Source organism: Condylura cristata, unplaced genomic scaffold (assembly GCF_000260355.1).
Source record: "Condylura cristata isolate star-nosed mole 26May11 unplaced genomic scaffold, ConCri1.0 scaffold00013, whole genome shotgun sequence".
NCBI lineage: Eukaryota > Metazoa > Chordata > Mammalia > Eulipotyphla > Talpidae > Condylura > Condylura cristata.
The window spans coordinates 21119532-21131908 of NW_004567114.1; the positions used below are offsets into that span (position 1 = coordinate 21119532).

Consider the following 12377-nt stretch of genomic DNA (forward strand, 5'->3'; position numbering starts at 1 on the left):
CCCGCTCTGTCTCTGGTGAAGCCTCTCACCCTCCGCATCTCTGGCCTGTACCCCAGTTCTGTACGAATAAATAAATAAATCTTTAAAAAAAAATACAAAAGCAAGGAAACCCCTTGTTCAAGCACATGCCAGCATTAGTATAATATTTACTGCAGATACACTATTATAACTACATATATATACAAAACATGTAGACACACAGCTAATTAGCATCACTTTTTTAGGAAGAGCTGGTGAGAACCAGGGCAGAGGTTCAGGCCCAGGGTGCCCAGGGACATGGCCTGGGGAGATGAACCCCACAGCTGCGGGCTGGGCTATGCACTGGACTGGACACGGGGGGCCACCTCCCAGCCAGGGCGACACAGCAGCCCCAGGACCTCCATGAGCCCTGTCTGTACCTTCACTCTTCAGACTACCCGGTGATTGAAAATGGCCAGCTGGAGTGTCCCCAGGGCTACAAGAGACTGAATCTCACTCACTGCCAAGGTAAGGATGAGTGGGGCCCAGGTTGGCTTGGGGACGGGACATGACAGAAGCCCAGTGATGCCAGGGACGCCCCCTCCCACTCAGATGGGAGGTGCCGCTACAGGTACCTGAGTGGTCTCTGCTGGGCACTGCTAAAGCCCAGTTTGGGGGACTGTGGGGGCCACTGGTTCCCCCTAAGCAAGTCGGGATCTAGTTCAGGGAGTGAGGAGAGCTGGCAGCTAGGGAGAGCGGCATTCCACCCAGGGACAGCCGAAGCGAAGCAAAGGAGCAGATGCACGAGTGCAGCCTGGGCACACACACGGGGGGGGCAGCACAGACCCCCCCAGGGCCCTGCCAGAGCTGCCTGCTCACCTTGGAGGATAGGTGGAGAGCCTGCAGTACCCTGAGGGTTGAGCGGCTCCCTCTAAGAGGGGCTGGGAGCCCACAGGCAGGCCGGATTATGGTTAGACAGCACTCTGACCGCAAGCTAGAGACGGCCAGTCCCAAGCATCACCCTCCCGGTAGAGTATCCTGCCAAGGGGTGGCTGAGTCATCCCTCGCCCTTCGTTCCTGAGCTCAGTGCCAACTTCCCCAATGCCCTGAGGGGGCGGGTGGCTCTGATGGCTGGGCTGCCGTGTGCGGTCTCTGGCCCGGAGGCGGACCCCTCAGGAATCTCACCACCGTCCTCAAAGGCATCCGCGCCAAGAGGGCGCCCTGATTTCTTGCAGCTTAGAGAGTGGGGTTGGGATGTCCCCCCTGGCAGAGGCAGCTTCCAGCGTGAATTGTTTCTGAGATGACAAAGGAAGCTAATGTCACACCTGGGCTTGTGCTACACAAGCATTCCCCAGGCCTGGGGTGGGTGGCCAGCCTGCAGACGCACCCTCCTTACCCTCTGCCCCCCAGTTCCCGCATCCAGCCTCCACCCTCCTCTTCCTAGTGAGGGTCCTTCCGTCCTGCAGCTCAGAGCAACAATGTTCCCTAGGCCTTGGGTCCTGCAGAGATGCTTCTGGGTCTCTAGAAGAGGGTTGACTTGGAGAGACTGGGCAGCTAGTCTCATGAGAATGAGCTGTCCGCTGTCTGCTTCCCATGTGCCCCCAAGTTGCTACTAGCTAAGTGACCCTGGGAAGTAACTCCTGGAGCCTCAGTTTCTTCACCTGTGAAATAAGGACACATACGATTATTTGTGAGGAGTAAATGAGGTACTTTAGGTAAAGCACCTGGCACAGTACCTGCCTGTTGTAGGCATGCAGTAAACATTAACTCTTAACATTATGCTCTTATTACCTACCAGTTATCAGACCAAATAATTTGCAGCTTTTATCTCATATCCACCTGATAAGACTATTAGTAGTTACTATCATTGTTTGCACTTTACAAATGAGGAAAGTGAGGCACAGAGGGCTCGCACTCAGTCAATGGCAGCTCTCTCGTTCCCACTTTACATGGGGACTGACTTGCGGCCCTCCCCTGCGTCAGGCCTGGCCGGGGCAGGCGCTTGCTTACCTCTTCTAACCCTGCAGACATCAACGAGTGCTCAGCCCTGGGCCTGTGCAAGGACTCGGAGTGTGTGAACACCAGGGGCAGCTACCTGTGCACCTGCAGGCCTGGCCTCATGCTGGATCCCTCGAGGAGTCGCTGTGTGTGTGAGTGCTGGCAGGGACCGGGGTAGGGGATATTGGGAGGCCCCTTGGGACCTTTCCCCAGCCCCCATCACCTCATGCCCAAGGCCCAGAGTCTGCTGCTCAGCCTGGAGTCAGGCCCGATGTACAAAAATAGCCCCTTTCTCCTAGAAAGGAAATGGTAACCTCCTCACTTTCAGCTCTAGGCACTTATTTGGGGGCTTTGCAGTTTGGAATTAACATTTTCTGCTTTGTCTTTTCTCTGGTCATTTCTGTCACCTCGGTTGCCTTTTTTACTTTGGGAGTGGGTGCACAGCTTTTGTTCTAACGTCTGGCAGAGCTGCGAACCCCGGCTGCCTCTTTCTGTGCCTCAGCATAGCAGCCCGGTCACTTACTGAAGACCTTTCTTAAAGGACGTGTCCTTAGCATTAATAGCATGGCTGCTTGTGCCCACGGCCTTTCCACATCCTGTGAACCCCTTTCCATGTCTCTGTGTCCTTGAATACACACATCTCCTGGATAGTGCCAGCACCCTGTTCCTGCAAGACCAGGCAGCTGTCTCCAGTGACCTCTGCAGTTTCTAACTGGGAAAGGACCAGGCTGTCCGCCGCCCTCCCCCAGCCTCCAAACACACACAGGAGGCAGAGCTGATGCCACAGCCCAGATGGGGATTTCTTTGGGCAGGACAGCCTGACCTGAGCAAATAAAACCAGTCCTTACCAGCTTCTGTGAAATGGCAACCCGGGTCTGGGCAGCCTCTCCCAGCATAGCAGAGGGCGCCGTCACCTGCCAAGCCCTAGTCTGCAAACTGCCAGGTAGTGAGCTGGGGAGATCCAGCACCCCCCCTCCCCGAGGGAGCACCCTATATGAAAGGAGAGAGGAGATTGGATCCCAGCCATTCTTGAGAAGACTTTGTGGTGACAGATATGCCATCAAGGCCTTGAGGGGCACAAAGCCACCTCCTCCCTCCTAACCCTCCATTTAAGTTTCCTCTGTCAGGCAGATGTTAAACATCCAAGATGGCTCGCATTTATTAATGGCAGAAAGAACCCCTTAATCCAGGGAAGCGGAGTGGCCCTTGAGAGTCTAAGTTTTTCCTTGCTCTCTAGTATCCCCCTCGGCCTCCTCCAATGACTCACCTCCCCGTAGGTGAGAGAAGACAGAGAATTTCTTTCCCCTTCCTTCTTAGTTCTGCCCTCCCTGCCACCTGACCCAGGTCAGTGGAACAGTGTCAGAGGTGGGTCAGCCTCCAGCATCCCCAACTGGATCCCCTCCACCCCAGGGAATCAAAGGGTCAAAGGGACAGGCTCTTCCTTACAGTGTCCCAAGACAAGAGGCTGCTGGAGGCAGAGGTTGCCTGGAAGACCCAGGCTGTGGACTGACGGACGATTTCCCTGAATAGCAAGTCTTTAGACCAGGCACTACCACTTACATTGCTCTAAACAAAGGTCTATCAGTCAGGAGTCTTTGCATTCCAAGTGGCAGAAATCCAACTCACACTGTCTTAAGCCATGATAATTCATTGGCCCATACACCTAGGAAGTCCAGTCCAAAGGGAGCAGGCCTCAGGCGTGGCTGGATCCAGGTGCCCACAGGGTCTTTAGGATGTCTCTTCTCTTCCCTCTGTGTTGATGTCATAGATGACTCCCAGACACTGTAGGCCCATCAGAGTCCCTGTCTCACAAACTCAATATAAAATACAAAAAAAAAAAAAAATCAAAAGGACTTCTAATAATCCAGAGGAAATCCCAAGCTGAGCGTCACCACTGGGCTTCCCTGTTCACGTGCCCATCCTGACCCAATCTCTGCCGCCCGGGGTATGGGCTCACACTCCTTCAGTCAGGGAATGGGAGCAATCTGCACCCCATCCACATGGGCCAAGAATGGGAAGGGGTGATCTCATGGGAGAACCAAGGTGCTAATAACAAATGTGGAGCCAAAAGTGCTGAGCGGGCAGAAGTAGACGCGTCTACCCCTGTGGGATTGTTGTCATCCTTATTTTACACAGAAGGTGTGAAAACCCAGGGAGGTCGTGTAACCTGTGGAGGAACTGGGATTTGAATTTGGTCTGCTGAGTCCTGGGTCCTGCCCCAGGACTTCCCCAGAGTCACCCGTTCCTCAGCTTTGAGTGTTGGGTCCTCTTCACCCACCTCTGGCCTTCCAAGGGGTCCGGCCTCTTCTGACTCAGCACGACTTCTTCATCTTCCCTTGAGCTAATTTACTAGAAAATAGTTCACTATCAAAGTAGAAGGGGACAACAGAGTGGGGTTGTTGTTGTCTAAACTCACATCTCACAGTCCCTGTAGACCACAGGATTTGGGCCCACGGCTCTAGCCGCCCACCCGCCAGCCAGCGGTCCTGACAGAGCAGCCGCAGGGCAACACCGCAGAGTGCTCAGGTTACAGAGTCGCCCACAACTGTCCTCAAAGTTCCTATCAGGACTTTGGTTCTCAAGGACCCTGTGGCCCTCGGGGCACACTGCTCCCACTCAACTCCAGGCCCACTTCGGGTTCTAGGGAAACACATGTAAACCGAGAATCTGCAGACAAGCAGGCACATCTCCACTGCCTGCGCTCAGCTCCGCCTGCGAGGGTGGGCGTTACCTCCAGCCAGTGACATGAGAAGGTGCTGAACACCCACCCTGCCGTTCCTCCTCCTAAAGCTTCGTGAATGCTTGCAGGGCCCCCGGGCCCCCAGACTGAGCCCTGGGCCAGGCCAGTCTGAGTGCACACAGAGAGTGGCTCCAGCCCCTATGGTCCACCCCCCAGAGCTCTCCCCTCACGTTGCCACCTGCCCACCCCCCCTGCCATGTCTGTTGCAGCCGACAAAGCCGTCTCCATGCAGCAGGGGTTCTGCTACCGGTCGCTGGGGCCTGGCACCTGCACCCTGCCTTTGGCCCAGCGGATCACCAAGCAGATATGCTGCTGCAGCCGAGTGGGCAAAGCATGGGGCAGCAAGTGTGAGAAATGCCCCCTGCCTGGCACAGGTAACCTTCTGCCCCCATCTCAACTTTGGCCACCAAGGGGCATCCTCTAAGCCAGTGGCCCCTCCCCTACCTGGGTGAAGCTCCCTCAAGCTAGAAGACCCTTAGTCTTTCCCTTTGCTCAGCTCCTTACAACGTGGAGTTCCCCTTCTCCTTCCTGCCTTGACACCCCCACCCAAAGGGCAGGACAGGGTGGGGTCGGGGGCTGGGGACCTGCAGGAACTGCACCCCTTAGCTTGTCCTGTTTCTGGGCCTTGCAGAAGCCTTCAGGGAGATCTGCCCTGCTGGCCACGGCTACACCTACTCCAGCTCAGACATCCGCCTGTCCATGAGGAAAGCGGAGGAGGAGGAACTCGCCAGGCCCTCGAAGGAGCAAGGGCAGAAGAGCAATAGGACCCTGCTCAGGCCTGCTGAGAGGCAGCCACTCCGGGTGGTCACCGACACTTGGCAGGAGGCTGGAGCCACCCCTGATAAGGGTATCTCGCCTGGGGTAGACGCCTGAGGGGCGCGCCCCGCTATGTTACAGTGCCTCAAAGAGCTGGGTACATTAGGAAAGGGAGTTGAAGCAGCAGCATCCAGCCCTGGGAACGTGTGCTCATGGCCTGGGATGACCTCTCCTGTTGGGAGCAAGAGGCCCCCAGCCAGGGAATTATGGGGGTGAGAGGGGTCATTAGCATTCCAGTTGGTCAGGCCTTTCTAGCCTCTGCCCTGAGCCATGCAGTTTCTGCTCTGGTACTGGTCACGAGACCTGAAGAGCTGGTGGATCCCTTCCCATAGCCTTAGAGTCAGATCCTAACTCCAGTTCACCAGTCTTGGGCCCCAGAGGCATGGAGCTGGGAGGGGACTGGACCTGAGGCCCTGGACATTGCCCTGGGAAGCCAGCAGAAGCCTGTCCAGGTTGCTGGCAACACTGAGTACAGGAGTCCAAGAACATATTCGGACCAGTGAACTATGTGATAACTGTCCATCTAAACAGACAGAGAAGGCAGACCAAAGCCCCAGATGTCATGGAAACTACGCATTAGCCAAGCCAGGAGCACCTCCTCTCCTTTTAAAGTTGTGCTCCTGGCCTGTGGGGATGGAGCAACCCAGTGTTGGTGGGAGGCTTAAGGGGGAGGTGATAGGGCAAGGAGAGGGGTGACAGCTGGGACCAGGGTGGAGGGGTGGTCTCCCATTGCTGTGGTCTTAAAGGATAATGGGAGGTTTCCTCTTACCAGCCCTGAGGGTCTATGGTTACCCATCCCAGCAGGGCAGGAGGGTGATGCAGGCAAGAAGAGTCAGAGCTCTCTCCTGCTTGGCACGAGGTCAGGAGGTTGCTGACAGGCGGAACCAGTCCCGGCCATGGGTGGAAGGGAGAAATCCATCAGACTCTTGAGCTAATGTTCTCACCTTCCCTTCCCAGGGGACTCTCAGGCTGGCCAGGTGAGTGAGTCCTCCACCAGGGAGTTGGGAAATGTGGCAGGGAGAAGACCTGGGAGCCACTGGGACTTTAGGACAATGTCCTGGGAGGGAGGGAAGAGAGAAACGTGGTCCTACGTAAGGTTTTACTTGGTGAATGCCAAAGCCCCAGTTTTACCCAAAAGGGAGTAATAACAACAGTTTTTGGAGCAGCTATGATGCAAGTACCCTTTGGTGGGGGATGGTCTGAGGGCCCTGGAAAGTAGGTAGGAACACAACCTGTTAATCCTGGCTGTCACTCAAGCTATAAGATCTGCGGTTGAGGCCTAAAATCGGTTCCAGATTCATTCTGGGTTCAGCACTGTCTGCACTATTTGCCTAAGTCTCAAGGGCTCCTCTGTGTGTGGCTCACAGGGAAGTTGAGGCACACCTGTGAGTAGCCTCAAAGCGTTTCACTGAGTAGGGATCCACTCCCATCCCTGTACCCAGGGTCCTCCTATAAATAACTAAGTGTCCACCAGAAGAGTGGACCTGCTTCTTTTCTTGCTGGTCTACCCTCCCTACTGAGTCCCTGTTCCTCAACCCAGCATACCAAGTGGTCCCCAAACACTATTTTCTGAGTGAAACTGTTCTGTCCCTCCAAGTGTTGCCCTCCAAGACCACATCCTCTGCCCCCTCCTCTCTTCCTGGTTCTCACTACATATCTCCTCTGTGGGCCATGGGAGGGAAACCAGATGTGACCTTGGGTCCTAACTGCCCAGTGATCCAAGGTAGACCAGTTAACCCCTGAAGCGTCTGTTGCTTTATCTGAAATGTGAGCAGATGTCAGCGGTGATGTCCTACCTTGCTGGTAGGAGGCTAAGCTGGCACACTGCATGCATCATTTAATCATTAGACTGCACCATCCTGGGGTAGCTGAGAGCAATTAAGACACTGATAGAAAGTGTTTAGCATGTAGCAGAAAGTCCAGCCCATAGAACGAGCTCTTCAATACCTGGAATGAATGAAAAAGTGAATGGGTGAGTTGGCCCAGAAGCCTACAGGTTGGGGTGAGTGTGGCAGAAGAAGGCACATCTCAGGTATGATGAGAGGACCACAAGTGACCCTCTGTTTCCATGCAGGACGAGACCAATGTTACCCAAGTGCTTGCCTGGGCCCCAGGTAAGTCCTCGTCCGAGCAGCTCCCAGGAACATGGCGGGAGGGAAGGAGAGACCTAGTCTAGTAGTGGTATCAGTCTATGAAAGGTGATAATGCACAGGGCTCCAGCAGGGTGAGGTGTGGATGACGTGACCGTGAGCAAAATATGCTCAGCGTGCATCTCCCTAGCCACAGGGCCCTTTCTACATTTCCTGGTGCAGACCCCACCTGCGAGTCACTGGAGCTGAGAACAGGGCACTGTTAGAAGTCAGAAAGCTCAGTCAGAAAGTTTCCTTCACCTATAAAATGCACACCTGTCCTGCCCTGCTGCTCTCAGGGCTGGTGAGTTGGTGATGATCAAGGGAGCCCTGTCAACTGCCAGCACTGTGCAAGTAAGAGAGTGGTGACACTGGAATCAGACCAGGGCTTTGGGCCCATCCCCAACAACTTGCTGGCCGTGGGCAAGTGGTCATAACTGCCAGGGTCAGTGTCCTCATCTGTGGCAAAATGGAGGGTGAGGCTCTAAGACCCGAGAGAACGCTCAGGTCCTCTGACTCTCGGGTCAAATGCAGGAGACTAGAGACAGGAGATGACCCACTGTAGGCTCCTGCCCTGGTTCTTGGAGTTGGAGCAGAAGAGAGAAAGGAAGAGCAGTCCATGATCAGCATGTCTGGGACCAGTGTCCAGGCAGGAGGTGGGACCCGCAGGCCATGACCCACCTGCTCCCTCTTGCAGGGGTTGCTGTCAGAAGGCCAACACCACCGCCGCCTGCACAGGCAGTCCCAGGGGCCTGGCACGAAGAGCAAGTGATCTCCCCCACTGATGCGCTGGATGCCTTGGGTGTCCCAGGTACCGACAGGCGGCCCTATGGTCTGTGGCCATCCATGCCAGCTCCAAGGCCTCCCTACAGGATGGGTGGTCTCCAGGCTCAGTGTCCTGTCCTCATCTCACAGAGGGGGACCCTGCACAGCACAGGAGCCCTGCCTGGGGCATGGGGAGCTCTTAGGAAGCCAGGAAAGAGAAAGTGAAAGGACCCTGGGGTCTCACACATGCCCACTATACAGAGACATGGGGTGGGGGCCTGGCTGAGAATGGGAGAAGGCTGCTGGGCGTCCTCTGAAGCCCTGTGCCCTGCCTCCTGCACACCCCACTGCCTTCACTGAGCCCCAGTCCACCAAGACCCCTGGTTTTCTGTCTCCATAGACATCGACAGATGTGCTACCAACATCTGCGGCCCCGGCACGTGTGTGAACCTCCCAGATGGATACAGATGTGTCTGCAGCCCCGGCTACCGGCTGCACCCCAGCCAGGCTTACTGTACAGGTATTCACTCTGGGCTCACTCTGTAGCCGCGGCAGTCGAGACTCCAGGCAGAGGAAGGTCCAAGCGGTGCTGTGAGGTTGATGGGTGGAGGCAGGGCACAGACTCTGTGGACAAGCTAACTTAACCTTGGGGGGACCAATCTCTGTGATCGCCAGCCAGAGTCTCCAGGACTTCAGGAGAATGGGAAGCCACCCCACAACTGTGTCCAGCAGCCATTGGTTCTGAGCTAAGCCCGCTCCCCTCAAGCTGGCCTCCTCGCTGCCTGCAGAGGCCTGCTCTTGGGATTAGTACCTCTGCCAGGGCCATCCCTCAGGGGATAGGTCATCAAGTGTGCACCTGATCATGCCCCACCCCCAATATTTCTATACAAGGGAGAAACATCCATATGACCCTAAGGGACATGGCGAGGTAAGGAATACTGGGTAGCCACCCGGAGCCCTGGCTACTTCAGTGGGCCCAATGGGCCAATCTCGTGGCTTACACACTTGTCATCTCCCTGGCCTCCTTTGGCCCCTCATTCCTTCCTTCTCCACAGCACCATCCCTAGTTGGCCCCTAGCATAGGCAGGCTGCTGGCAGGTACCCAAGGAAAGACACTGCTGGCCTCCCTGACCGCTCTCCTTCCCCTTCCCAGATGACAATGAGTGTCTAAGGGACCCGTGTCTGGGAAGAGGGCGCTGTGTCAACCGTGTGGGCTCCTACTCCTGCTTCTGCTACCCTGGCTACATGCTGGCCACCTCGGGGGCCTCGCAGGAATGCCGAGGTAAGCTGAGCCCCTGGGCTGGGCACAAACCCCAGAGGTTAGTGTTGAAGTGGAGCTTGTCACAGTACCCAGCCACCCACTGTGCTGCAGGGTGGGGACCGTGGGAGTCTCGGGACCTGACTTGGGAGAAACCCTGAGGGGTGCAAATGCACAAGGCATCAACATCCATCAAGACTCCAGGGATCGTGGCTGGAGCTGAGTGTGAAGGGGACAGGGGACATGGCCGAGGTGTTGCTTTCAACCTCATCAGTTGAGGGTCGCCCACTGAGGCTCCTGGCAGATGGGGGAGCAGAGCCTTCTTGAGAAGTGGGTGGGTCCTCAGTAGTTTGGAAACTTACGAGGCTTTGTGAACCCTGGTCCAGATGCTGCTAATGCAAACCTTAAATACTGGCATTTATACTGTTCTGCGAAAGGCTCTGGACACAATTTCATGAGTGAGTTCTCAAAGGTCAGTTATGACTCCACACTTCCACCCAGCCCCTATGGTTCATAACCCAGTAGGAATCCGACAGCTGGAGAGCACTGCTATTCTAGGGGTCCACAGTGCTGGTTCAACCGGGACACCCCAGTGGTCACGTACAGGCGCCTCCTAGCAGCTGGTGCCCTCCCTTTGCCAGGGTCCCCTGGGACACTGACCCCCCTCCCCCAAGGAACTGGTCTTCAGAGACCAAAGCCACCCAGGATTATGGGGGATGGAAAAAGAGGTGTGGAACTGCCTCACTTAATGGAAGAGTGACGATTAGTTAATTAATGGGACGAGTGTGTGAGCCTTTCCTTCAGCACCAAAGCACCCATGTGCCAGTGATGTGTCAGCTCTGGCGACTGTGAGATGAGTGAGGTGCTCAGGGAGGCACCAGGGGATCCAAATGAAGAAGCATCTGGCTCTACTGGGGGGTGTGGGGAGCTCTGTGCTGCGGTGGAATAAGGCACCACTGAGTGAGCACTCATGCTGACACCTCCTATGCACGTCACTTTCTGAAGCTTATCACCCCAGTGTGCAGTAGAAGTCCTGATCCTCATTTTATAGTTTAGCAAACTGAGGCTCAGAGGGGTGGATTAAACACCCGGGACCTCACACCTAGCTGTGGCAGAGCTGGAAATAGAATCGAAGTTGTTCTGACCCCAAAGTATAGTCTGCTTCCAACAACACTCCCTTACATGCCTGGTGACGGGACGCAGGCCAGAGGGCACTCCGGAGAAAGCGAACTGTTTCTGCAGAGAGCAGAGCAGTGAACAAGCCTGGCATGCCCTGGGAGGAACGATAAATCCAGTGTGGCTGGAGCACGGGTTACAGAGGAAGTGGCAGGAGCCGAGGCCCGTCTGTGAAGGGTCTGAGAGCCAGGCTGAAGGGCTTGGATACTGTCCCGCAAGCAGAGGGAGCCAGCAGAGGCCTGGGAGCAGAGGGAGGTGATGCGGTCAGCTGGCTTTCAAGGAGATGACCAAGGCTGCAGTACTCAGAATAGCTTGGCATTAGTGAAGGGAGAGGCTGGGGCTGGGGCAGTGGCTTCTCGGGCTTCACAGCCCTGACAGGTGCCTGGGGCACAGAATGTGGCTGCCATTCCCGGCGCAGACAGGGCTTCACCATGCCAGCCTGGATGTCCAGGAGTTCTCCGCCAGTCCCAACAGACAGGAGACGAGAGGCAGGCACAAGGTCAGCTGTCAGGGCTTTCCCAGGGGACCTGGGCGCCACTTAACGAGGCCTTATCCAGGATGACATCTGCTTTCCAAATTTTGCCCGTGAAACAACTCATGATTTTAATCATTATTTTTACTTAGGAATTATGTCACTGATCTATATAATTAAAATAAATCATTACACGTCACAGCACTCAAAATAATGTGTACATTATTAATTCATATAAAATTTTGTGAATATCAAATGTTTAAAATTAATTTGTACTTTACTAATATGTATGGACATCTCTGTGTAATTGTAGGATTTCCTTATCTGGAAATTGCTTGTTCTTGTCTTCTGCTCAGTTTTCCAACAGTATTCTTTTTTATTGCGGTTAACAGTTGGTTTACAACTCCATGTATAACTTGGGGCTGTAGGTTTCACCTCTTCAGACGTAATGTTGGTGGTTTTCCTTACGGCTTCTCATATATTTCAGCTACTTGGCTGGGCTTAGATTTTGTAGCTTCTGTTTTGTCTTCTGTCTGCTAACTTCTACGTGTCCTTTTAACAGAAATTCTTAATTCTGACATACTGAAGTTCACCTTTTTGCCTTATTTTAATGCATTGGGGGCTTTATTTGAGAAGCCCTTTCCCACCCAAGTCACAAAGATATTCACCTACATTTTCATTATAGTTTTGCCTTTCAAGGCAAGTGTTACTCTGCCTTGACGCCCTCATGGTTTTTGTTTTGTTTTGTTTTGTTTTGTTTACCGTATCTATTTCTCTCCATAGAGCAAGTCTGTTTTCCCAGCTTCATCTATCAGTCATCCTGGTCCTACCAGTTTGTGGGTCCATTATCACGGTCCCACAGAAGGCTCTACCTCCTAGTCCCTTTTTCTTTTCCACTGGGATTGGAGTATCTCAAAGTGAGGGCCAGTTACTTCAGAATTGCCTGGGAGTTGCTAGCATGCAGGTCCCTGGGCCAGCCCAGTCCTGCTGGGTCAGAATCCTGGGCTTGAGATTAAAGGTTTAGCAAAAGGGGAGCCCTGAAGAAATGCTAACCAGCATCCATTT

General features: G+C 54.5%; 1 protein-coding gene across 1 annotated transcript in view; it reads left to right on the forward strand.

Annotated features, from left to right (window-relative positions):
* The window catches only part of LTBP2 (latent transforming growth factor beta binding protein 2), a 92351-nt gene that overhangs the window by 62779 nt on the left and 17195 nt on the right, over positions 1 to 12377 (forward strand). Inside the window, 9 exon segments of the mRNA XM_012724390.1 lie at positions 412 to 486; positions 1986 to 2108; positions 4906 to 5070; positions 5328 to 5543; positions 6470 to 6489; positions 7587 to 7626; positions 8339 to 8452; positions 8807 to 8926; positions 9560 to 9688. Of these exon segments, the coding sequence (XP_012579844.1) occupies positions 412 to 486; positions 1986 to 2108; positions 4906 to 5070; positions 5328 to 5543; positions 6470 to 6489; positions 7587 to 7626; positions 8339 to 8452; positions 8807 to 8926; positions 9560 to 9688 (1002 nt within the window).